Source organism: Priapulus caudatus, unplaced genomic scaffold (assembly GCF_000485595.1).
Source record: "Priapulus caudatus unplaced genomic scaffold, Priapulus_caudatus-5.0.1 Scaffold0, whole genome shotgun sequence".
NCBI lineage: Eukaryota > Metazoa > Priapulida > Priapulimorpha > Priapulimorphida > Priapulidae > Priapulus > Priapulus caudatus.
Window position 1 is genome coordinate 361034 of NW_014577061.1, and position 23796 is coordinate 384829.

The 23796-nt window shown below is 44.4% G+C and overlaps 2 protein-coding genes across 9 annotated transcripts in view; one reads left to right on the forward strand and one right to left on the reverse strand.

The window, feature by feature from the left end:
- LOC106818493 (transmembrane protein 189-like) overlaps positions 1–18496 on the forward strand; it is a 31617-nt gene extending 13121 nt beyond the window's left edge. Inside the window, exons 3-5 of the mRNA XM_014823507.1 lie at positions 11098–11189; positions 11936–12154; positions 15164–18496. Coding sequence (XP_014678993.1) covers positions 11098–11189; positions 11936–12154; positions 15164–15424 — 572 coding nt within the window. The 3' untranslated portion in view covers positions 15425–18496. The remainder of the gene's footprint in view (positions 1–11097; positions 11190–11935; positions 12155–15163) is intronic.
- Positions 18497–20013: 1517 nt separating this feature from the next.
- LOC106820813 (proteasome assembly chaperone 2-like) overlaps positions 20014–23796 on the reverse strand; it is a 24841-nt gene continuing 21058 nt past the window's right edge. For 7 of the 8 annotated variants that reach the window (XM_014825798.1, XM_014825952.1, XM_014825643.1 and 4 more), the window contains 3 exons: positions 22311–22429; positions 21192–21359; positions 20014–20344 (listed from right to left, as the gene is read on the reverse strand). In XM_014825798.1, coding sequence (XP_014681284.1) covers positions 20155–20344; positions 21192–21359; positions 22311–22429 — 477 coding nt within the window. In that variant the 3' untranslated portion in view covers positions 20014–20154. Of the gene's footprint in view, positions 20345–20781; positions 20900–21191; positions 21360–22310; positions 22430–23796 lie in introns of all 8 variants that reach the window. The other variant, XM_014825497.1, reaches the window with a different exon arrangement.

The following is a 23796-nucleotide window of genomic DNA, read 5'->3' on the forward strand; positions in this document are numbered from 1 at the left end:
TCTTAGAGTGTCTTCCAGCGTTAGAAGCTTGCGTTTCTTCATGGGCAGAGCGACACAGATTGACATTTGCCTTTCTGGCATACGTGTCGACACGAATGTGTTTTAAGATTGTGCTCCCTCGCTACTCTCGTGCACAGAGGTCCGTTTCGTTTCCTCAGATACTACCACTTTGGTGCACAGATTGGATACAATTCATCTCACGTTATTAATAGTCCAATTATGATAACTCCTGTTATAATGTTATTGCTATACGCGTGTTCTGATTACGCGGCGCCCTGCTAGCTTTAATCATAAGGGCACCACGCAAGCACGGCACGGCATGCACACGCACACACCGCACACATACAACACGCACACGCACACATACACACGCACACGCACACACACGCATGCACACGCACAACATACACACGCACACCACACATAGCACACGCACACGCGACGCATGACAACGCCACACGTACCATTGCACACGCACGAGTGGCACACGTAGCCTGTGGCCCGGTCGCCACCCAGGGCCCCGCCTGACTCTGCACCCCAACAGCACCGCGCTGAGCCTTGATTACTTTACCTTGCCGCCCAAAACCGGGGGAGAAAGAGATCGCATAACTGGTACCGAAACCGGCTTACATGTTTGCACTTCCCTGTTTGCGTAACCCCGGTGGGAAATGGCAAACTCCTAATTCCTTTGATCAAAACGTTGCTAGCACTTTGTAAACTTCTATTCGTTGTTTAATTTAAAGGCAAAACTTAAAACCGCAAGTGCGAAAAACTAATTAAAGGCTAATGGGTTGCCCGTTTGTTAAATCCCACAGCCGCACTCCGTACACCACAAACTATATAGACCCGCTGCTCGCCGAGGCCCATACTTAGTTATCGTGAACGCACGCCACGCACACACACACACACATCACGTACAGACGCGCGTTGCAACACACTCCCGCACACCACGCACGCACGCACACAACGCGCGCACGCATTACAAGCGTTTTGAGCTGCATACGATATTAGCGTGGCGTTTAGTGTACTTCGGTTGAGCGGCGTGCGATAGCAATGTGCTTGTGATGAGTTATTACATGACAATCTTTAGCAAGACTTCCCGCCAAAGAGAATAAACGTTGATCCGTTATTAAGCATTATTTGAAATATACCCGGAGAAAAACCAGTCGCAGCCCTGTCGCTAGGGCCTCTAATGCAATGACAAATTAAAGGAATTCTCTACAAGCTCTTCCTCGCCTTGTACTTGGCAATACTAAGCAAAACCGCGGGTTTTATCATCTTCTGCCATAGAATCCATATTTTCAACAAAAGCACATCTGCTTGAACTGTTAAGTCAAAATGGCGCTTATAATGTCTGAGCCTCGATTTTCGCTGCCAGATATGTCACGTGATCGTTTTAGCGCGAATATTATTATCAGCCATGTCCGACTCGCTGAGAGTTAGTAATCTCTGAAAGGATTTGGCCGAATTTTATGAAAAATAAAAAAAGTTATAGGCCATTTATATATCTGGAAGCCTCGATTTTCGTGCTCCAGATATGTCACGTGTTGTTTTAGGGGAATATTATGGGCTATCCATGTCCCAACTCCCTGAGGTGAGAATCGCTTGAAAGTTTGAGCCGAATTTTATGAAAATAAAAAAAGTTTAGCCATTTATATATCAGAGCCTTCCGTTTTCATGTGAAAAATGGGGTTGTTTCTAAACACCCCCTAAAATAGCCCGGTGCCAAGTTCAATGTTGCCAAAATATAGTTTCATGGTTTCCATATGGCTCCCTCCGACACATGTAGACCTAGCTGTTGCTTGTAGCCTGAATTTTCCACGGGGATATACATTTGCTCCCTGACGATACCCTGCTTGTTAAGCATTTGAAGCATCAACTAATCGAAAATGGCATCGGGGTATATATCAAGCCGCGTACGGAATTATGGTACGCGTATTGTTGTACTTATCATTAATTATCTGTTCTTGTGTCAACCAGAGAGAACGGAGTACGAGATGGGCGTTGCGCAAAAGGATGCAGTTGTTCCCGAACCGCCGAGAGCGGTTAAGCCGCGCCACTTCCGCCAGCGGACTGGGCCGCACCGCGACCGCGTGTGTTTGTATGTAGCATTTCGCGCTGCCCGCATACGAATTTCGCCGCGCCGAAGCACGAGGCTGGGCGCGAATCCGTTATAGCGGGAAGCGTAACACTCGCCAGTTTTTCGTCACACCTACACCGGCTCGCGCACGGCGGGCATTGCCTGCTGCCCTGCTTGCTTGTTGGCGCCTGCCGGCAGCGGGCGAGTATTTGTTGCTGCGGCTGCTTTGCCGCTGTATCTACAGATTAGCTACGTGTCAAACTGGCACGGCCACGCCAACCACGTGCTCGCCAGTATACGCAGGCCAGCGAATTTGTTTTTCGCAAACGTGGTATAACAGGAGCAAAGAACTATAGCCCGCCTTGTGATTGGTTGCTATTCGATTGCTTTGCCATTGACAACGGAACAAAACGCCCATTTTAGTGCGTTCGATTGTTCCCCAAGTTAACCTGTCGTCTACTCGGGCCCAGCCCCAAATAACGTTCGAGTTTGCGGCAGTTGCACGTGGTATTTTTTCGTTACCCGCGCGTCAAAAAAAAACCCGGCGTGAGAATGAAAAAAATTGAAATGAATGTGAGCGGCTCGCGAGGTGCCACATTGGGCGGGGGGGGGAATGTATCCCACAATCCAATTGCAAACCATGCACCACTGCATGGCCGACGATATCATTGCGGGATCAGTGCTGCATGAATTGTAGCAGTGTGATGACTCGCGTGTGTTTGCTCAAGGACGGCGTGAGTGCATAGGATGATCTTTATTTACTGGACATGCTAGATTTCAGATTCATTTTATATTTGCACTTTTCATCATTTGCCTACAGATTTAATTTCAGATAGAAGTAAAAAAGGGAGAGAAATAAATAAATTCTATTATAGAAGTCTATCTCTCTATCCTTCATCCGCCTCAATTCTTAGTTTCCATTAATAATAAGATTGCAATTGCATATTCTTTTTTCTTGTCACTGGCATCCATGATAATTACTGGGGATTAACCAAAACCCGTTCGTTTATCTTCCCTAACCCGAGAATTGTGGTGGGCATTCGATTTCGCTTACTAGGTTAACCCAGGTGGTTGGGCGGAACGCAAATCCGAACGCAACTATTTGTAAATTGTATTGTAATGACCGCTAGATATAAGCTACGTACTTTCTGATGTATTTCGATGAAACATAATCTTTTCCTCATTAATTATAACATATAATATCACTATATTGCAATCTCTTTTCTGCAATGCTGTTATTTTCATCTCAATGTAAAGTTATGAGAGGGTCTGGGCTCTCGTAATATTGCATTACCGTCGTAGTACACGCACTCGTAGTGCTTCGTCGACCAGGATCGATGGAATGAGCGAAGGGCTACGACAGACTACTGTACAGCTAACGAGCGTTACTTATAGTGACTAGGGCCTACGACAGGTTCTAGAAGCCACTAATACGTACTCGTAAGCTCCGTTTGACGTCAGTAGTAGTATTAAACTAGTTACGCTTAGTTTAGTCGTAGTAGTAAGCAGCCTAGTGTTTAACCCCTGCAGTCAAGCTGAAACGCTGAAACTAATCAGACGCACGGCACGAACAATAAACAGAAATTCGGGCAGCATATAACTCATTAAAAAAAAGCTAATTCTTTATAGCCTAGAGTTACGACGGTGACCCTCGCATAACTAAGATTAAGATGAAAATACAGATTTGCACAAAGAATTGGCAATTATAGTAATATTACTATGTCTATATATAATGAGTAAAATATGTGTCTTTCATGTGAAAATACATCAGAAACTTATACATCCTAGACTAGCGTCCATAAATCCAAAAACCAACATTTACAAACGGTGTTTGTTCTCTTGCTGTTTGAAGGTTTTCTTCAGCCAAAGGCAAATCAGTGAAGAAAACGGATGATATTTGGGTTAATTCACTGCAAACTCATGTTAATTGTTTTTAAAGAAAAACATACTAAAAACTTTACTTTAACCTCACTATACAGAAATTTTTGGTAGGATAATTGGGGATTTTGCTACAAGTCATGGAGGCTGACCATCTTTGCCAAATTCCAGCCAATCAGAAGGCGCCTAAATCCTTCCGTTTGGGAAAAAAACATTCGCCGGCGGCCACGACCAGCCGACGACGCTGCCGTTGCCACGGGCAGCCGCAGGCGGTCAGAGAGGTTGTGAAAAACATTAGGCCGCAAGCCAGGGCGCCCGATAACGGCGCCATGGCATCTGCAGATAGCATGTAGAGGCCCGCGCCACCCCGACGTGCAGCGCCGTACGACACTTTTCGTAAAAAGCTATGTTGATATACACAACGCGATATACATCCGGCCACTAGGCGCCCGTCATCGCGTTAGCGGCTCAACGACGCGACGCGTCCCGTCATCGTGATTGACATGCATTTCTGAGATCTTCTCTGTAGGAGTCACTGGTCTTAGCCATGAGGCGGCCAGCCCCAAAAAAGTTTAGGGGCGCGTTTGCTGAAGATGCCTCTGCCCGTCCATCGCCGAAAATGTCGCGTTGGATTGCGCCCAGTTTCTCGCGATAGTGCGTTTTACAGACCCCTGTCTCACATATCTTCTCTAATGTGGACAAAAAAGGGGCGGCGTATTCGCGTTGCAACCGGGCGCCGGGCTCGGACGCCGCAAAAGTCCGTCCAGAGGGAGAGACCGGATACTAGAGAGGCGATAGCGCAAGGGAAGCACTTGATCCTGACGCGTAATGTGAGCGCGGATGGTTCGCGCGCAGTTCGCGGCGAGGCGCACGCACCGCGGGAACGTGCTACGATTAGTATTCGGGGGATGGCAGCTGTGCATCGTGCGCCAAATCCCATAGGCCCGGCGCACGGCATGCATGCGCTCCAGCAAACAGTGTTCAATTAGGGGAAGGGGGCTTTTTTGGGGGGGGGGGGTGCAGATTTCGTGCGGGAGCGGGGGAGTATGCGCCGGCCATTTGGGCGCGGCATTTCTGGGGGAGACTTGGGGATTGGCGGGCGGTGGCACTTGCCTCTATGGGGGAAAGTTTGGCGCGTTGGGGGAATTGTGGCGCGGATTGCCCCCTTATTTTTTGGAGGGTGGAACCATTTAAGGGTTTAGCGGGAGGGGAAAAGTGGGGTGGGGGCGATTTGGGAGGGGGTGTGACCTCCTGTTGGGCACGAATTTCGGAGGTTGCCATTGTCCCCTGAAGGGGGGGCCTCATTTCTAGGAGGGTGGCCATATTTGGGGGGCATTTAGGGTTTTGGGAGGACGGGAATTTGGGGGGAAGGGTCGTGACCCCCTGGGGCGGGGCGGGGTGATGTGCGAGCGGCCATGTTGTAGGAGGGGGCGCAGGAAGGAGGAAGCGAGGGATTTTGGGTTTTGCAGCTCTGATCAAAATTCTCCAGTATTTGTTCTGATCATGCCATCATATCACAACGCGCTGTCGGAAGGTGGGTTGTCTCGTAGCGTCAGCGTGCGCTGCGTCGTGCGTCTTTTTGTCGTAGCACTAATGCTGTAAACGTCCTACACTACGCATGCCGCTGCCAGCCACACACAAGTACAAACAGTCACCCTATCCCTAAAAGTACAACAGTCACCTAACCCTAACGAAGATTTTGTCGTCGAATGGCCGCCATCTATCGGACGCATACTGTGCCTAGACTCTTCTGACACGTTCTACAGGCCATAGCGTTGCGTCATATGATGAGCCAACCGGGCGGAACACAGGAGGAACGAGACGCGGATGTGGGGGACGGCAGTCAAACCCGGGCGGTGGGTTATAGGTTAGGCTGCGACATACGGGGAACTTTCCCACATCCGAAACTTTCTTACCTAACCAAAACCAGCTGTGCCGGTGAAAACCAAACAGCCTGTCTCTGTCAGCTTACACACGCCAAATACCCCATTTTCAAAACGAAAAAGCATATTATTTCCTTGCCATGTATGCCAAAACTTGTGAAGTAGTAGGTTGTCACAAATCATATATATCTGCACAGCATAAACAAAGATATTTTTGGAGCTGCCAAAATGGAATTAAATGAGTCCAGAGAGGGCATGTGATTAAGTAATAAGGGGCCTTGAACTGCAGCTTAAATGTAAATGAGTAATAATGAGTAAATGTAAATGGTACGCTAAACTGGAGTCCGTCAAAAATTTGCTCGACACATGCATCCATCATCGTATCGAATGGTTCCAAAGTGGAGCTTTGCCTGAAATAGAATTGAGAGATATGGCCGGGCGAGTCCTGTCAAAATTGCTCCACTATTTGTTCGATCATTTCGCCCAGGTAACTGATCTATTTTATAAACTGCCGTGTGTTGTGCTACGTGCCGTGCGTGTGCGTTGCGCCCGTGTGAAGTGTGTCACTGACTGTGTGGAGTGCGCGTGGTGGCTTCGTGCGTGGCCTGTTGTGCTGTGCAGTGCGTTGCGTGCGTGTGCGCGCGGTGCGTGTTTGTGGTGTCCTTTGTCGGTGTGCGTGTCAGTGTGGCCACTGTATGGCGCGAGTGCCCGGCGTTGTGAGACCGTGGTTTGGTGTCCGTTTGTGTGCGTATGGGTCTGAGTGTGTCACTGTGTGTACGTGTGCGTCAGTGCCGTGTGCCGTTGTGCGTGTTGCCGCATCGTGCGTGTGCGTGCGTGGTTTGTGTGTTGCCATGATGCGTGACTGCGTGTTGCGTGTGCGTCCGAGTGGTGTCACTGCGTGTGCGTGTTCGTCTGTGCGTCCGCCGTCGGCCGCGCGCGTGCCTCGTCGTGCGCGCGTGCGGTTTTGTGTCCTTGGTGTCGTGCGTATGCCCGTGCGTGTGTGCGTAGTACGTGTGGTCACTGTGTGTGGCGAGTGCGTGTGCCGATGTCCAGGTGCGTCTGTGTGCCGGGGTCGTGTGCATGGAAATTCGTCCACTATTTGTTTCTGATGATTTCGTCAACAAGCAACTACTATTTTATAACTGGTTGTGCGTGCGTGCCATGCGTGTTTGTGCTGTCCTTGTGTGTGTGCGTGTGCGTGTTGTGCCGTGTTGCGTGTGCGTGCTGCGTGTCAGTGTGATCACTGTGCTAGTGCGAGTGGCCGGTGGCCTGTGTGCACCTGTGTGTGCGTGTTGTGTGCGTGTGCGTGTGGCGTGTGAGTGTGTACTGTGTTACGTGTACGTTGTGCAGTGTGCATTGGGAGTGCGGTGCTGCCGTGTCGATGTGCTTTGTGCTGCGTGTTACGTGTGCCGTGTTGCGTGTGCGTGTTGCGTCCGAGTGTCACTGCTGTGCGCTTGTGCGTCGAGTTGCGTCACTGCGTGTGCGTGTGCCTGTGAGCGTGTGCGGTGCGCTGCTTGCGTGCGGTGTGAGCGCCTGCGTGTTGTGCTGTGTCTTGTGTGTGCGCGTGTGTTGTGGCGTTGTGCGTATGGGGCGGACCCCATCTGGTGCGTGTGTGCGTGTGAGTGTGTCACTGTGTGTGCGGAGGTGCCGTGGCGTGTGTGCTGCGTCTGGCAAGATGGTCTGTGTGTGCGTGCGTGCTGTGGTGTGCGCGCTTGCGTCGTGCGCGCTGTGCGTGATTTGTGTGTCGTGCCTGTGTGTGCGTCTCCCAAGACCCGAGTGTGTGTGCCTGTGCGTGTGCGTATGCGTCGCGCGTGTGCGTGTGAGTGTGTAACTGTGTGCCGAGTATCAGCACTGGATGTGCTGCCACCTATGGAGGTGGCAGGCGACAAAATAAACATGGCTTGCGTTTCTGTATAACTCAAGCTGCTTTCGTCTAACCCACAGAATAGATAGAAGTATGGAAATCAGACTCTTAATTCTATTATCTGGTGGTCTACCCGTATTGATACAAGGCGGTATGTTACCGCTCCGCTTTCACATACAATATCTACCGCCTGTACCGCGTGAGCTAAACCCTGGCGTTTCGCAAGCCTCTGTTATCGATCAGGGCAACTTGAATAACTGGAAAATGGACGTCAGGCAAAGCCTGGCTCGCTGATTGCGCTGCATTGCGCCGTTACAGCTCCCCCCACCCCCCTCTGATTGGGCGCAAACTGATTCGTTGTTTCGTGAGCGGGCTTGAAGAAGGCAATGCGATACATGCGCGTGAAGTGGAGATGAAGCGCGAAACCGAACCGCTAAATGCTATCATACATGCGTTAGGCTTCTCGTCCTAACTTCATTATTTGTACCCACACAGCATAAACATTCCTGACTCAACACATATATTTTGTAATATAGTTGACTAATCCGCTGCGTCAATAAAACTCAATATTCACAGACTATAGCTAAGACGGTGTCTTATAAGGTATATCTAGAAATTCTAATTATCTGTAATCACTTACAGCGCGCAATATATTTGCTGCATTATTGACTCTATCGTGCGTCATATAAACTCAACATTTCACAGAGAGGTATGGGCCTGCGTGTCTATATTCAAACTTGGTACTGGGAATCATTTGCACTAATAATATTCTAGATATATTTCCCAGATATAGCGTTCTTCAAGTTTCGACAGAGCATAAAATAGTTACTAGATTTCTCACGCGCAAGTGTTGCATGTTCATATACGTGGTTGCAAACTAATAAAATTCGTTAGGACGGCAAGTCAGAGTAGTGACTCACTGACTTCCTGTGCACACGACAGGGGGGGGGAGACTGTACTTAGGGATTGTTTAAGTTATATGTAATGTCATCCAATATCAATGTAAACTAATACAAGATACAATCTTGTGAAGCTAACAGCTTAAAAGTTAGGGAAAACACGACTTGGTTGCGGTGATCTAGTGAATTTGCTGCCCTTTGTTCTGTGAAAAATACCGCAGTTAAACGATATTCAATATGTATGTATGTATGTATGTATGTATGTATGTATGTATGTATGTATGTATGTATGTATGTATGTATCTATGTATGTATGTATGTATGTATGTATGTATCGTACTCTATGGCCGGCCAAAAACCGCCCAAGCGATCTGGATGCAATTTTCAGAGGCCGATTTCCTATACCCGGGGAGTGTTCCTAGACGAACAAAAATTCAAAAAAGTTAAAAAGTTAAACATTTATAAAAATTCTATTCATCAATAGGTGCGTACACGCCGTGCATCACGTATGTGTCAATCCATTGTGCATAACATAATTGGAGCAATGGCTTAATGGCTCGAACCCCCGCCAAACTGGTTACTGCTAATTACTGGTTCGAGTCCCAGCTGGGGAACATTTTCGCCCCTTTTTCCCTTTTTCCCCTTTACTTACCTCTTTAGTATGTATTATTTTTAATTTATGAATTTATTGAATTTATTCTTTCTTTTTTTTAAAATTTTATTTAAAAAAAAAAGTTTTTTATCTTTTCATTTATTATTATTTTTTACTGTTTGGGATGGGATAGGATGGGATGGGATGGGATGGCATGGCATGGCATGGCATGGGATGGGATGCGGTGCGATGACATGGCATGGGATGTCATGGGATGCGATGGGATGGCATGGATGGATGGATGCATGGATCGATACATGGATAGATAGATAGTTAGATTTTTTTGGGTATTTTCCTTTCAACCAAGCGGTCACCAACTGAGTAACGCCACTGATTTCCCCGGGCAACGCCGGGTTTCCCGCTAGTATTTCATAAAGCGTGATGCTGAGTCCCTGCTCTGTTGAAAATTGATACAGGAAAGTGTTTGGAATTGAAAAGTCTTCTTCTCGAGTCACTACACTACTCTTGACCTAGCCACTCCAGCACACAGGACCTGGCACAGTGGTTGAAAGCCTCAAGGTCTCCAGGTCTACAGGGCTCTGGTAATAGGGGGCATTCCAGGAGATGTTCCATAGTCTGGTCCTCCCCGCAGTTACTTTCGCTTGGCCCATCTTCGATGTATCCCCATTTATGCATGAATGCTCTGCCTCGACCAACCTTTGTCTTGAGGCGATTTATGGATAGCCAGGTAGGCCATGCCTCATTGGCTCTGGGTGGGAGGGATTCCTGGGGACTGAGTAAAAGCTAATGTTGGCTTGCCTGGAGATGTTTTGATCATAGGGCGATCCTGTAGTTTTGGGGGATTGCCATCCAGGGGTTGGACTGCATGTATGAAACTGTGCCTGGACTTTAGTCGCTTCTGTGCTGGTTCATGTTGGAAAAAGGGGGGGCAAGGGTTATTTTCTTGATTCAATTTCTCTACTTGGAATGAAGCCATTCGCCTAACGTGTGGAGGAGCAATGTCACAGAGCAGGTAGAGGTCATTTACTCTGCTTGGTCTCAAACATCTAGAAATGGCTTTGCAGGCAGTGTTCAGGACTTGTCACGTGTTCAGGTCAATTTTTGTAGCATGGGGCGACCTACTCCAGACAGGGCACTCATACTCAGCCGCAGAGGAGCACAGGACGATGGCAGTGGTCCTGATTGTCCCGGCGTCTGTTCCCTATTTAGTATTGGTCAGTTTCTTCAGATTTCTGGCACCCACCTTGGCCTTTGTATTAGTAATGTGATCCTTGTCAATTAGAGAGCAGTCTAAAGTAACACCCATGTAGACGGGGTTATGGGTATGTATCAGCCATTTCTCATACCATTTGACTTTCAATTGACGATTTGCAACCCTGTTCTTTAGATGGAAGACACTTATTGGTGTTTTTCCCGGGATTGGCACATAGATGGTTTGCTGTGTAGTAGGTGGTTAGGCTTGCGAGAGCGTCAGTGAGGGACTGTTCGACTTCTTCAAAGTACTGTTTCTGTGAAGCAATGCAGACGTCATCTGCATATAGGAAACTCCTGGTGTAGGGGTGGGTGTACTGGCTGGGCATTTGTGTGTACATTAAAGAGCAGAGAAGCCAGAACGCTGCCTTGGTCAAGCTAAGTGAAGGTGTCTGTATGTTTTTGTGTAGGGTGTGTATGCGTGTGTGTGCATGCGTGCGTGCATGCGTATGTATGTGCGTGAGTGTGCGCGTGTACGGGCTCGCTTCAATTCAATCAGTTAGAATGGCTTCCATGCCATTTGTAGGCAATCAGTAGCCATTGTTTGCTGTTCTCTTTCTTTTCAAGTGATTGTTACACTGAGCATCTCCTAAAGAATGTGTCACCATTTGCACTGCATTGCTTTGCAGGATGTGGCATCACTCTAGCAGATTTTCTCAGTGGCGTCGTTCACTGGGGAGCCGATACATGGGGGCGTGTTGATATGCCAATATTTGGTCCGGTAAGTGTTCACTGTTCAGCATGTAAATAATAAAAAAGAATCATGAGAAACTCCATTATTGGAAAAGTTACAAAAGTAAAATGCACCCCGTGAACAATCGTATACTTATGTTCCGTTAAGTGTGCAGAATTGATTGAAAGTTGGTACTATTTTGAAAAAAATTAGAGTTACACATGATAATATCGTGTTGGCAATCGTTAAACTATTTATATATTATGTCAGCAGTTTTCATGTAAAGTTGAAATGGTGTTATTATCATTTTAAAATATTAAATCATACATTTTAAAGGGGTATCTAGTAAACACTGTCTCCATGATTCCAAGATAATATCTCCATGATTTTTATACAATGCACAAGGTAAATTATTTGTCTTTACCAACATGATGATTTTATTACACTTATAGTCAGAGATTAGTAATATGCATAAATGCCAGCACCATTTGTCATAGTTACAACCTAGATCTAGTGTTAAAACTTGATTTTCTTGATAAACAGTAATTTCGCGTTAATTTACAATTATCCATGGTATTTTTTGCTTTCTAATCGGTATTTGATTACAATGAGAAAATTCATGGGAAATTTTGTCCTTTTTATTCAGCTATACTCTTCATTTCAGCTCAGCTATATATCGACACTGGACAATTCTCTCGATCATAACATTTCAGGAACGATTTCATCTCGAAATGTTCGTCAACATTATCCCTGTATTGTGCAGCTGCTAATAGACAACATCTGTGTGACGACAGGCATTCATTCGTCCCTTCCGCGAGCACCACATCGACCCGACGGCGCTGACGCGACACGACCTCATCGAGGCAAATGGCGACAACTGCATGGCGACGATTCCGTTTCTCAGCTACATGGCGTACAAGTTTGCGAGCCACGCTCCCGAGCAGATCGCGGCCGACTACTCGTGGGACATGTTTGTGTACCAGCTGAGCATCTTCGTCACATTAACTAACCAGGTGAGAGAGCGATGATGCTAGTTCTGCTTGTGCGCTTACGCTGTCAGACTTTTTTAGTTCATCTGACGTAATCAGGTGCAGCTTGTAGAATCGCATGATTTTCCGTCCGTCCGGCCGTCCGTGCGTCCGTGCGTTCGTCCGTCAACAGTTGGGCACAAATCTTAACCGCTCGACATACGGTCACGATATTCGGGACGTGGGGGGGTAATCCGAGAACGAGTTGGGATGTCGAAGCTGGGGGTCAAAGGTCAAAGGTCAAGAGGTGTAAAAGAAGGGGGAACATTCCCTCCTTAACATAAGGTATAGGGAGGAAATGCAGAATTGCAGCACAAATCTAAACGGCTCGACCTAGGCTCGTGATAGTCGGTGTATAGCATCATGGTAGGAAAAGCCATCACTGTGCCGAAATTGGCCCGCACTTGTTTATGATGTCCTTTATTTCCAGAATGTACATTACATTACACGTTATACAGAATATCTACAATATTGTGATGGTAGCATAGTTCAGTGATGGCCCAAACAGGTATATAGCATAAACAGTTTTTAATAAAGTAGTGCTTTCGCTGTCAGGCTTGGCAGGAGAGAGACAGGGAGGAGAGAGAGAGAGAGAGAGAGAGAGAGAGAGAGAGAGGGGGAGGAGAGAGAGAGAGAGAGAGAGAGAGAGAGAGAGAGAGAGAGAGAAGGGGGAGGCAGAGAGAGAGAGAGAGAGAGAGAGAGAGAGAGAGAGAGAGAGAAGGGGGGGGGAGAGAGAGAGAGAGAGAGAGAGAGAGAGAGAGAGAGAGAGGAAGAAGAGAGGGCTGGCCTGGTACGCGCGGGCACTGTACATAGATGGGTTCATAGTCTATCTATAGAGTGCCAACTTGCTGTACGTTTCCTTTTCACAAAGGAAGCGCGGAGAGTATGTAACATCGGCAATGACACGTGATACCGTCAGGATACCGTCTGTGCGTAACGTCGCAGATTCACAAGTGGTCGCACACCAACTTTGAGCTGGCATGGTACGCGCAGGCACTGTACATAAATGGGTTCAGAGTCTATCTATAGAGTGCCAACTGGCTGTGTTTCCCTTTCACAAAGGAAGCGCTGAGCAGGGTGTTAGCCAGGAAAACAAAATCGGGGTGTGGCTGCCTTACGATAAATGATGCGAGTGAAATCGGAGATATTTTATTTATCTTTCGTTTATTCCAATGTTCTTCTCGATTACATCCCTTCACTTTCACGTAAAACTAAAAAGATGCAAACAATACAAAATGAATTAATTCTTAGACACAAACGCACTACCATAACCCGTAAAAATATGGAATGAGTATCATGACAATTTATGCTGAGGAAAATACAGCAGACAGCATATATTTACAACTACAAGGCTAGAAATGACATTGCACAAAAACTATTATTCATGTTCATAGAATTGGGACTAAGAGAACAGAGGTAGATTTGTCCTTATAAAATGTATACAATGGCTTAAGGCAACAGAACCCTCGTCTAATCGAGTAAATCGACATCGTTTTTTCTCATTCATCTTTCGCAAAGGTCCGTCATTTTTAGTGCACAGAAACCAACTCGGTCATAACAATGAACATCTATCGGTAGAACACGGCAATGCTGTCGTGAAGCTAGCAGAGATTTTTCATCTTCTACAACCCGTTTTCAGGCCTTATCTAAGCACAGGTCTAACTAGCAATAGAGCTATACTTTCTATACATCATCTTTCTCATATTTACCTCCGTTCCCGCTTGTGCTTCGTTAAATTATCGCAAGACAATTATCGCAATAACAACTCAAATTCTAGCGAACGGCATGCGTGATTTTTTTTCCTAGGTCAATCAAGAACATAGGGCTCTAGTGAGTGCTGCTATTGGTTGAACCTGTTTCGTCGCTCAATGACATCACAGTGTCGTCATGTTCATAGCACATCCAAAATTCATAATTCCAATTCCCCCTCAATAGCCGAGCGAGTACAGCACGAAATTCAAGGCTGAAAGGTCGGTGGATTGAATCCCATCCGTTTTTTTATTATTTTCCTGTTTTCTGTATTTTTCTATCTTTATCCGTTTAACAATTTTTTCTAATTAACGCAATATTTACATGATTTATTTACAACAATTTAATAACAACAATTAATTTTAAACAATTAAAAATTAAATTTTTTATATATTTTTTTTTATTTTTTTTCAAATAAAATTAGGGGGGGGGTTTGGGTTAGGGTTAGGGTTAGGGTTAGGATCACAATGCAGTGAATGCACCATAAAACAGGAGTTTGAGGCACGTGATTTGTATCAACCAATGGCAGCGCTCACTAGAGCCCTATGTTCTTGATTGACCTAGGAAAAAAAATCACGCGAATGGCATGGTCTCTCTTAGGCAGGAAATACTTCCACGCCCCTAGCGGATCAAGGCACGTGACCCTCAAACCGCGGCAAATAAAACAAGTGCTTAATTAACCTCAAAATATCTCATTATAATTCAAAATATCTAATTGAATAACTAGATTTCATCACCAGCGGTGACAAGGGAGTCTCACCATCTGAGCAAAGCGAGGATGCTGTCGGTGCGAAGTGCCCTAGGGGGGAGGGCCTTACCTTAAAATGGAGGAAATATGGCCTGAAATGCCAAAAAGACAGGAATCTGATAATATGATTTTATATTCTTATAAGCACTGTTGTCAGTTATACAAGGTGTATAATATATCAAATTGGGCCGCCCTCATGCCTCTATCAAATTTCATCCGTCTCATCCAAGAATAGGCCGTCCAAAAGACGGGTAGACGGGTCTCTGGCTAACACACTGACGCTGAGAGTATGTAACATCGGCAATGGCACATGAGACCGTCTGTGTGTAACGTTGCAGATTCACAAGTGGTCGCACACCTACTTTGGGTTGGCCTGGTACGCACAGGCACTGTGCATAGATGGGTTCATAGTCTATCTATAGAGTGCCAACTGGCTGTGTTTCCCTTTCACAAAGGAAGCGCTGAGAGTATATAGCACAATGTGCATAATGTTGCAGATTCACAAGTGGTCGCACACCTACTTTGGGCTCCCCTGGTACGCGCAGGCACTGCAGAAGGCTCACATCGTGCTGCCGCGCAAGCACCATCGCCTGCACCACGTCTCGCCGCACGAAACCTACTACTGCATCACCACCGGCTGGCTCAACTACCCGATGGAGGTCGTCGGGTTCTGGCGACACGCCGAGACGCTCATCACAAAGCTGACCGGCTCCATACCGCGGCAGGACGACATGAAGTGGACCGCGAAGACGGAATGACGACGTGGCGCCCCCGCCCTGCATTGTTTCGGAATCACGAAGTGGTCTGCGAAGATGCAGTGATGACGTGGCGCCCCACCCCTCCCCTGTGATGTCTCTTTTTTGTTTTCGGAATCACGAAGTGGGCTGCGAAGATGGAATGACGACATCACGCCCCCCTCCCCTCCGACGTCTTTTTTGTTTTGTTTTTCTAAATGGAACAAACATTTTTCGCAGGTTCTTAGAATGTGTACGTTACGTTGCTTGTGAGCATGAATGCACGGCAGCATTCTGCGACCATTGTCTTGGTGTCCTATATTTGGGGTATATCGCCTGCTGCATCGCTTGTCCTAGCAGAGTAGATTTTGCATGGCGATGCATGCATATGGCTTATCTACGTGTGTTGAGATTAGAGTGCCGATTGTGTGCTTCACGCACTACTTATCTGTGCAGTATCGGTACAGATGTGTTTTCTAACCGATTTTTAAAACTCGAAAAATGGTTCGTAGAAAATTGAAAATGGCAGCCAAAACTTTTCTGCATTTTTACTCAGGTTTTCTGGTGGTTCTCCACCTGTAGCTATTGCTGTATGTTCTTTGTCATGTATTTACGAAAGTTTGCTAGCACTGTTTCCTTCTGGATTGACACATTCCAACTGATACGTTCTGTGCAGTACTCCTACTTATGTACCATTGTTGGAGACGTTTTCACCTGTGCCTAGTCTAGCGGCTTTTTGTGCAGATGGAATGAACGTCTTCAGAAAAAAAAGAAAAACCAATGAAAAAAACAATGCATACAAAACAAATGAAACAGCAACAAATGTAGTTAGTGACTATGCTAGATGATTGTTTGCGTGTAATAATGTATATGAGATTTGCAGGGTACAGCCCGGAGTACACATGCTATTTTATTTTGTCAAACTGGCACCTGACGACCTGAGTTACAGCAGCAACACTAGTTTATTGAAGGCAACATTCACGTAGTTGAGATTTATACGTAGGATGGTGATAGTGATATCAGTCAATTCGAATCGTGCTCTCTCGTCAATGCAGCTTCGGTGACTCACAATATCTCACAAAGAAAACACATGTTAATACATAGAATACGCAAGACATACAACATAATTCATGCGACAACGATATTCTCTATACGCAGTGGTCACGGCACCATTGTAATAATGAGTTCCTTCTACTCGTTTGTTATCCGTGATCGTATGAGTGGTCTACGTATATTGTTAGAGATATCGCTGTACGCATCATACACCAGTTACTGAACACTGCAGGTACGTGGTTAAAGTACAAACATCTTTACTGTTCAAGAATGACAAGACATATAATATGTGCCCATGTAATGAGCAGAACATATACAGATGTGTACGTGCTATACAAACAGAACTTACATCTCAAGCGTTGGTAGCAGTAACCGCAACAGTAAGACTAGATACGTATGTCAACTAGATTGCAAGAGCAGACAGAGGGTTATTTCCTGTGCTACCGTTTAAATAGTGACGCCGTGACTATTGTCTTGGTCGTCCGCCGTCATTGGTCGCCCGCTCCAGCGACCTCTGGTCACGCGTGTCCAAATGACACGCGCTCCCATTGGCTGCTGGTGCGGGTCGTGGTCACACCCCCTTGACCACCAGCCCAATTACGTGTCGCGGGCTAGATCTGCACACGTGCGCGTTTCTAAGACAAAGAGCTTTGTCTTATCCTTCTGATTTCCTTATTATTACATATTACATATTCCGTATTACAAGTGTAGTCATGGCATTCGTTTACATATGCATATGTAAGCGAACCCTGATAATATCAAATAAGCATTGCTGACATGTTTCCCGGTGTGGTTCACGGATATGTGGTGACGGGCCCATGTCAAGTTCCCCCAGGCTTAGCTTAACGTTGATCGCCCCAGTGGCATCCCTTCTTGTCAACCAAATTCTTGTACTCTACTATTAGTGCCATTTTGAGGGTTACACTTATGGAACACTGGGTTTATTACAGCACATGTCTTTTAACAGAAGATAATTTGCTAGTTTAATAGCTTGCGTTTGTGTCGAAAAGGTATGTCAGAGTTAAAAGCGTCCAAACTTATTCTGTCCATTTGAAATGTTTTCTGTGGCTTTGCATTGAATGTTAATAGTAATAAGTCCATCCGCAATCGTGTTAGTGCAGTTTTTATACCAACATGTATCTTGTGCATCTAGGATTATAGTATGCTTGCGCAAGCTGGACATAGTAATCAAGCTGTGTGGTGACCTATTTTTCCTTGTCCAAATTTTATTTTCGTTTTATATATATATATACACATGTCGCTGAATAAAGTTTAGTTTTACATGCGAATATCAGAGAATAATGTTTCCCAGACAACGTTCTTGTTAATGTGATATCTAGTTGATTGTTGGTAACAGGGAACCGTTTGATGGAATGAAATGTTGAGAAAACAATTCCCATGTATGATGAATGTACCTATATGAATCTTCAGTGCTAATGTTGTACGTTATTGTGTAGCAGGCATCTCCTTAATAGCTGAGCTTTAGAAAAATGTGATGTTAGAAAGTCATACATGTATTTTCTTTTAGATATACCTGTTTGTACCTGTTCAAGTGTTTGCATATATATATATATATATATATGTTTGTGTGTACGTACGTGCGTGTGTTCGCGTATGTATGCATCAAGAGTAGATGATAAAGATGTATCTGCATTATCTAATATAGGTCAGTCTTTACGATCTACTCAGAAAAAATATCACCAGTCTTTTTTTATTTCCATGGAAAATTCTGTTGATATACGTGAAGGAGACAGTGCAGACTGTCATTATTTATGATATTGTATCGTACTGTATTGTATGTAATTATAATAGTGCTTGTTGTCATATATTTCGTGTGAGGATTATGAAACAACGGTATAACCTGAACGCCACGTATTTAAGGACAATCGGTTGTCTGTAAGCGAATCAAAGCAATCGAACATTATTATCATCAAAAGCAACAGAATATACAGTTCTGAACAACGGTTGTGAACAGGAACATAGTGCAACACATTAGCATTCCGAGAATTTTAATTTCTTTATTAAAATCAAGTGAACTGTAAATAGTACATTTTTCAGGTGGCATGGAAATCGGACATGAAACACTTTATTGACATCACCATTGGTTTCACTACTCAGGGTTTACTTATACATGTTGTGTTACAAATATCAATCGAAAGAGAATTAATTCCTAGTTTACAGTGGGCACCTGCCAGTTTAGCTGAGAGGGTCTATGTCCCCCAGGGTACTGCCGGAACGTACCCTGGTACTATCTAATATGCCGGAACGTACCCTGGTACTATCTAATATGCCGGAACGTACCCTGGTACTATCTAATATGCCGGACCGTACCTCGCCTACTCCAATAACAAGTCGCCTACTCCCTAACCCTAACCCTAACCATATCAAATAGTTACCAGGGTACGTTCCAGCAGTACCCTGGTGGACATAGACCCTATGAGCGCCAGTTTAGCAGGGTTAGTTTCATGAATTTTTGGTTCTTGTGACTAACAGTAATGCGGCAGATATATGGTGAGGCTAGCGTACGTGTTTAGTACGGAGGTGAGGTAGTTAGCCTAGTCGAAATTGCCTATGATGTAAATCAACGCGATCTGTGCAGCCTTTTTCTAATCACGTCAAATATTGTTTCACCGAATGACAACTGTTCTCTATGTAGTCTCAAGTGTAACCTCTGTGTGATGTGTATGACTGCCACAATGTAAACAGGGTATGTGGATATTGTAGTGGTTTTATGGTGTGATAGTCGGCATGGTAGCTAACGAGAACCTTACGTGGCAAGTGAGTCAATATCAGAAGATATTACGGCAAGTTCACTGTTTCTAAGCAATCATTGTAGACAATTTTGTAGTCGTATTTGACAGTGCTTTATTGTGTGCGATTGGAACTTGTAATATCACGTACCATTGTCAAAACCCGATTCGTATTATGCCAGCGCTTGCTTAATGGGATGGTATGGTACTGCATCCCCAGAGGCGTGGTATGCCGAAGTCATTGTACTACAGGGTTCTATAATTTGGTCACAAATTTCTACTTTCCCTTAGTAGGTGTGGGGTAACGGTTCTCTGCATACACATTTAAGTTGGTGTAATTACAATGTAGGTGGCTTAGTAGGCAGCTTTACAGATGTTATAGGCGGTGCTATTGAATAGTGAATGTGCAAGCGACGTGTGTATTATTATTAAGCATCAATCGCCAAAAATGAATTTGACTTTGTCGGAACAAAGTAGTTGGCAGCCATTCTTGAAACTGCCCTTGAGGTGTAAATTGATTACTGTATCATCAGACTGAATGAGGGAGGGGGGCAAAAATTGGTGAAATTAGAAAATATTTAGGTCAAAAACTATCGAAGAGTTAATGGAAGATGTATTCCATGAGGAAATTAAACGTTTTTTGAGGATTTGTTAGAGGGTCAAGGTGTAAATACTCAGTCTTTCAGGCATCATCTCTAGACAAAAGGTTAGATCTGAGTCCTACTTGCTGAAATTTCTCACAAGGAATGATAAAACAGGAACTATGCTAGACAATATTTTAACCACGAAAGATAAATAGGAACAGTAACAGTAATTAAATAATGTTTTTTATACATGATTGACAATTATCGCAGATATGAAGTATTGTGACCACTGAATTAGATTGAAAAGCATACATGTACGCACGATTGTTTTATGAATGTATAAAGACAATAGCCGCCAACAGTCAAGTTAGTGCCGAGGTGTAGCTAAATACCAGTCGGTCTGTTCCAGCATACTTATAATATAAGATGAGAAATATTTGCATGTCTTTGTTGTTTTTCTCAATTTCGCTGCATAACCCATCCAAAAATCAGAAAAGCTGTGGCACGGGTCTTCCAAATAGCAGTCTCCACGATGGTGGTATACTCCATAGATTTGGCTGAAAACATTAATATATACACTTATTTGATATAATGATTAAATAACGTGACTTGATCGATACAAAAGTTTACATGAAAATGCTTGGAAGTTGAAGAAACAATTTGTACAAAAAGTGGTGAAACATTGGAAGTTAAGAACGAGGACAAGTAAGCATATATAGACTTCTTACAGATATGACTACATACTGTATACGCCATATTTTTCGCGTACAGATATTTTCGCAAATTCAGACTTGACGGACAATTTTGCGGTTTGTGAATTCCCGAATCAGTGAAGAACAGCGTGTTGTTATTTTCGGGGTCGGGGACGCGTTCGTGAAATTCGCGAAAATTATACTGTACATAATCATTGTATACAGATTGAATAATCGATGTCATCCTGCATTCTAGCAGCAATGGGTTAGTTTTAGATACTATAACAATGGTGCTGACACACCTTGTCTACTAACTGCAGCCATTGGTTAAGTTGGTCCACTAGACCAAATGCGTCCCCTGTGTTGTCACCCTCAGAGCAAAAGACGAATAACACTACCAGAGGGACATCGCCTTCATTGCTAAACAATGAAAAATTAAATATATAAATACAAATAAAAATGAAATTCTATCAGTGTAAGAGAAAAGGGCGCTTACACCGTGCAAGGTCTCAAAACGTTTAGTGAACAACCAGACTGCATCTCAATAAATACAGCAAAGTAAGGGGTACATTCCTATAGGGACTGTTGCATCCACAATAAAGTGTGTGTGCGTGCGTGCGTGCGTGCGTGCGTGCGTGCGTTCATGTTTGCGTTCATGAGTGCATGCTTGCAAGCGTGCGTGCGTGCTTGCGTGCATGTGTGTGTTCAATACCATAAGTTCATGAACAGTTTCGTGATCCCTCCTCCTGGCATGTAGAAGGTGTCATTGGGGTGGTCCGCATAGTCCTTCCTCAGCTCCAGCTGCTTCCACCCGTTGGCTGACAACTGCTGCTCACATTGGTTCTCACTATGCTTGTTGCAGATGTACCGGTACTGTGACCTGCCGAGGCAGTAGTCTGATTATGGTAAATTAAAGCCTCAATGCTGGCACTAAAGAGCCCTATGACTGATATAATGACGCAGGCCCGTAGCCAGGAGGGGTTCGGAGGGTTTGCACAACCCCCCCCCCCGAGCAAAAAAAATAAAAAATTTGCAAGAATTTCACCTCAGGTATGCACCAGATCGCTCCATTTTAGTGTAATAATTGCAAAATCTCCATCGTGCCTGAGGGGGGATACCCCCCTCCCACACCCTCCCCCGCTCGGTCGCTATGCTCCCTCGCTCAGTCGCTTCGCGCCCTCACAAATTGCCAACATTTAAAAACGAACTCCCCCCAATATAAAGCTGGCTACGGGCCTGATGACGGAAACATATATTGTCAGAGTCCACCTTTAAACATGTATTAATAGGGGATGCTTACACAGTAAGATTGGAGAATACACTTCTGAGTAAAATGAACAGGCCTTGTGTGACTGACAGGCAGCTCCAGGCAGTTACTATTGTGATAATAAATTCCAAAAACAATGCTTGGCAACAAATTGTGTTTAAGTTGCTGAGTTTGGCATGCAAGCATGATAAAGCCATCCAAACTGATCTAACTTGCCCAACTCGGCAACAATATCCAAGGTGGGACATGATTACCTTACTTAGGCAATATATATTATATAATATTTAATATACCTATATTACACTGTTGTTCTCACTGGGTCCTAAAGGTAATTGTAAAGTCTTTCAGAAATGTTTTCTCCCAAACCCTCATGATATGTCAGAAATTTAGTTGGCAATCCCCAGATAATCAAGCCCTGTTTTAACAACTGGTCAGTTTTATATAACGACAAGACAATTTAACCTTGGCAAAAGAATCATGAATGAAAACCCCTCAGGAACATCTATTGTTTATCAGAATTTTTGTCAGTATGACTCTTACAAGACATTATAAATATATAAATACCCTAATAACTGTGCATCGTTCCTGTAGAAAGCATTCAAGCTGGACAACATCACAACATTTCTGAAATTCCATAACTTTATCCATGATCTCAACTGCTTCAGGTAGTCAGATTTCTTTCTCTGCAGGCAACAACAAACACAGGTTCTGTGATGAATACATTTAATTTTAATTGTAGCTATATTTTTATTAGCTTCATGATCATTGTACGGAGCTTGAATGCTTTGGATGCAACAGACAGATTAACACATTTTAAAACACAGTTAAGCTAGGATACTCTCAAGGGTTTAGGCAAAATTTTACCAATTTTTCATTTTCGACTTTATTCGATGGCTATAACACTATGTGCCACCTCTGTATATGCTCATTTCTCCATATAACGGTACATGTGAACTTTTAGAGCGTTTTAATTGCCCGCGTACACGTGTAGTGAGCAGCAGCTGACGTCACTGATGACGACAGAGACATGAAACAACCAGAATTTTCATGATATTCACTAAGCCAGTATCATTCAGCATCAACCCTCCTACAGCTGCCATCTGCCAGTGATAGTTGAAATTGCCGCGCGACCGAAAATAGCCCCGTTTCCCTTGTTACACACCTTGCATTAAGGCGCGTGTTTAATTGTTGACACATAGCTAATTAGTAATGGCATGCAGTACACATCGTACGCGCGTTTTGCATGAAAGTGCGGTGGTAACCTCGTAATTTCTCACAATTTTTCAAGGTGCATGGAACATATTACCAATTTAGTGGTGTCAGTTAGTCATGGATATGTCGCAGTAAGTACTAACAGTAGATATTGCACATACGTTCACCCATTTTGCACACAGGCGGTCAATCATTGTGAAAAATAGAAAAACGCTGATTTCTCCATTTTTATTTCTGACATAGTAGCCGATGTATAAATAGATATTTCTCTGTGATTACAACTCGGATTAATTTAATTTTACACTCGTTTTAATGGTAACATATTGCTGTAAAAAATGTCGTAAGAGATTGTTATTAAGTGCCGTATTTTATTAGTTATGCCTCTTTATTCGCTAAAATTTTCAATTCTAACACAACTTGATTTTTAAGCAGTTTTTTCAATTTTTCTCGGTAAATATGAAACTTAAAGAAAAATCCTGATGCACTATGTTGGTCCATATTGTGCTTAACATGTGGCAAAAATTTTGTATCCTCACTCTTTCTGGTAGTTGAGAAATATCCAAAATGCCATTTTTACATAACAAGAGCCGCGGAGCGTCTGGGCTCATCTGAGGTCTGTTGCTACGGTTATAAACGTAACATTTCAGTCGTGCATAATGATACCTTTGTTAGGCGCAGATATGCAGATACGCAGTTGCGTACACATCATTTCAGCAAACATTTTTTTTATTGCAGAGAGAGAGAGCGAGAGAGAGGAAGAGAGAGAGAGAGGGGGAGAGAGAGAGAAAGAGAGAGAGAGAGAGAGAGAGAGAGAAAGAGAGAGAGAGAGAGAGAGAGA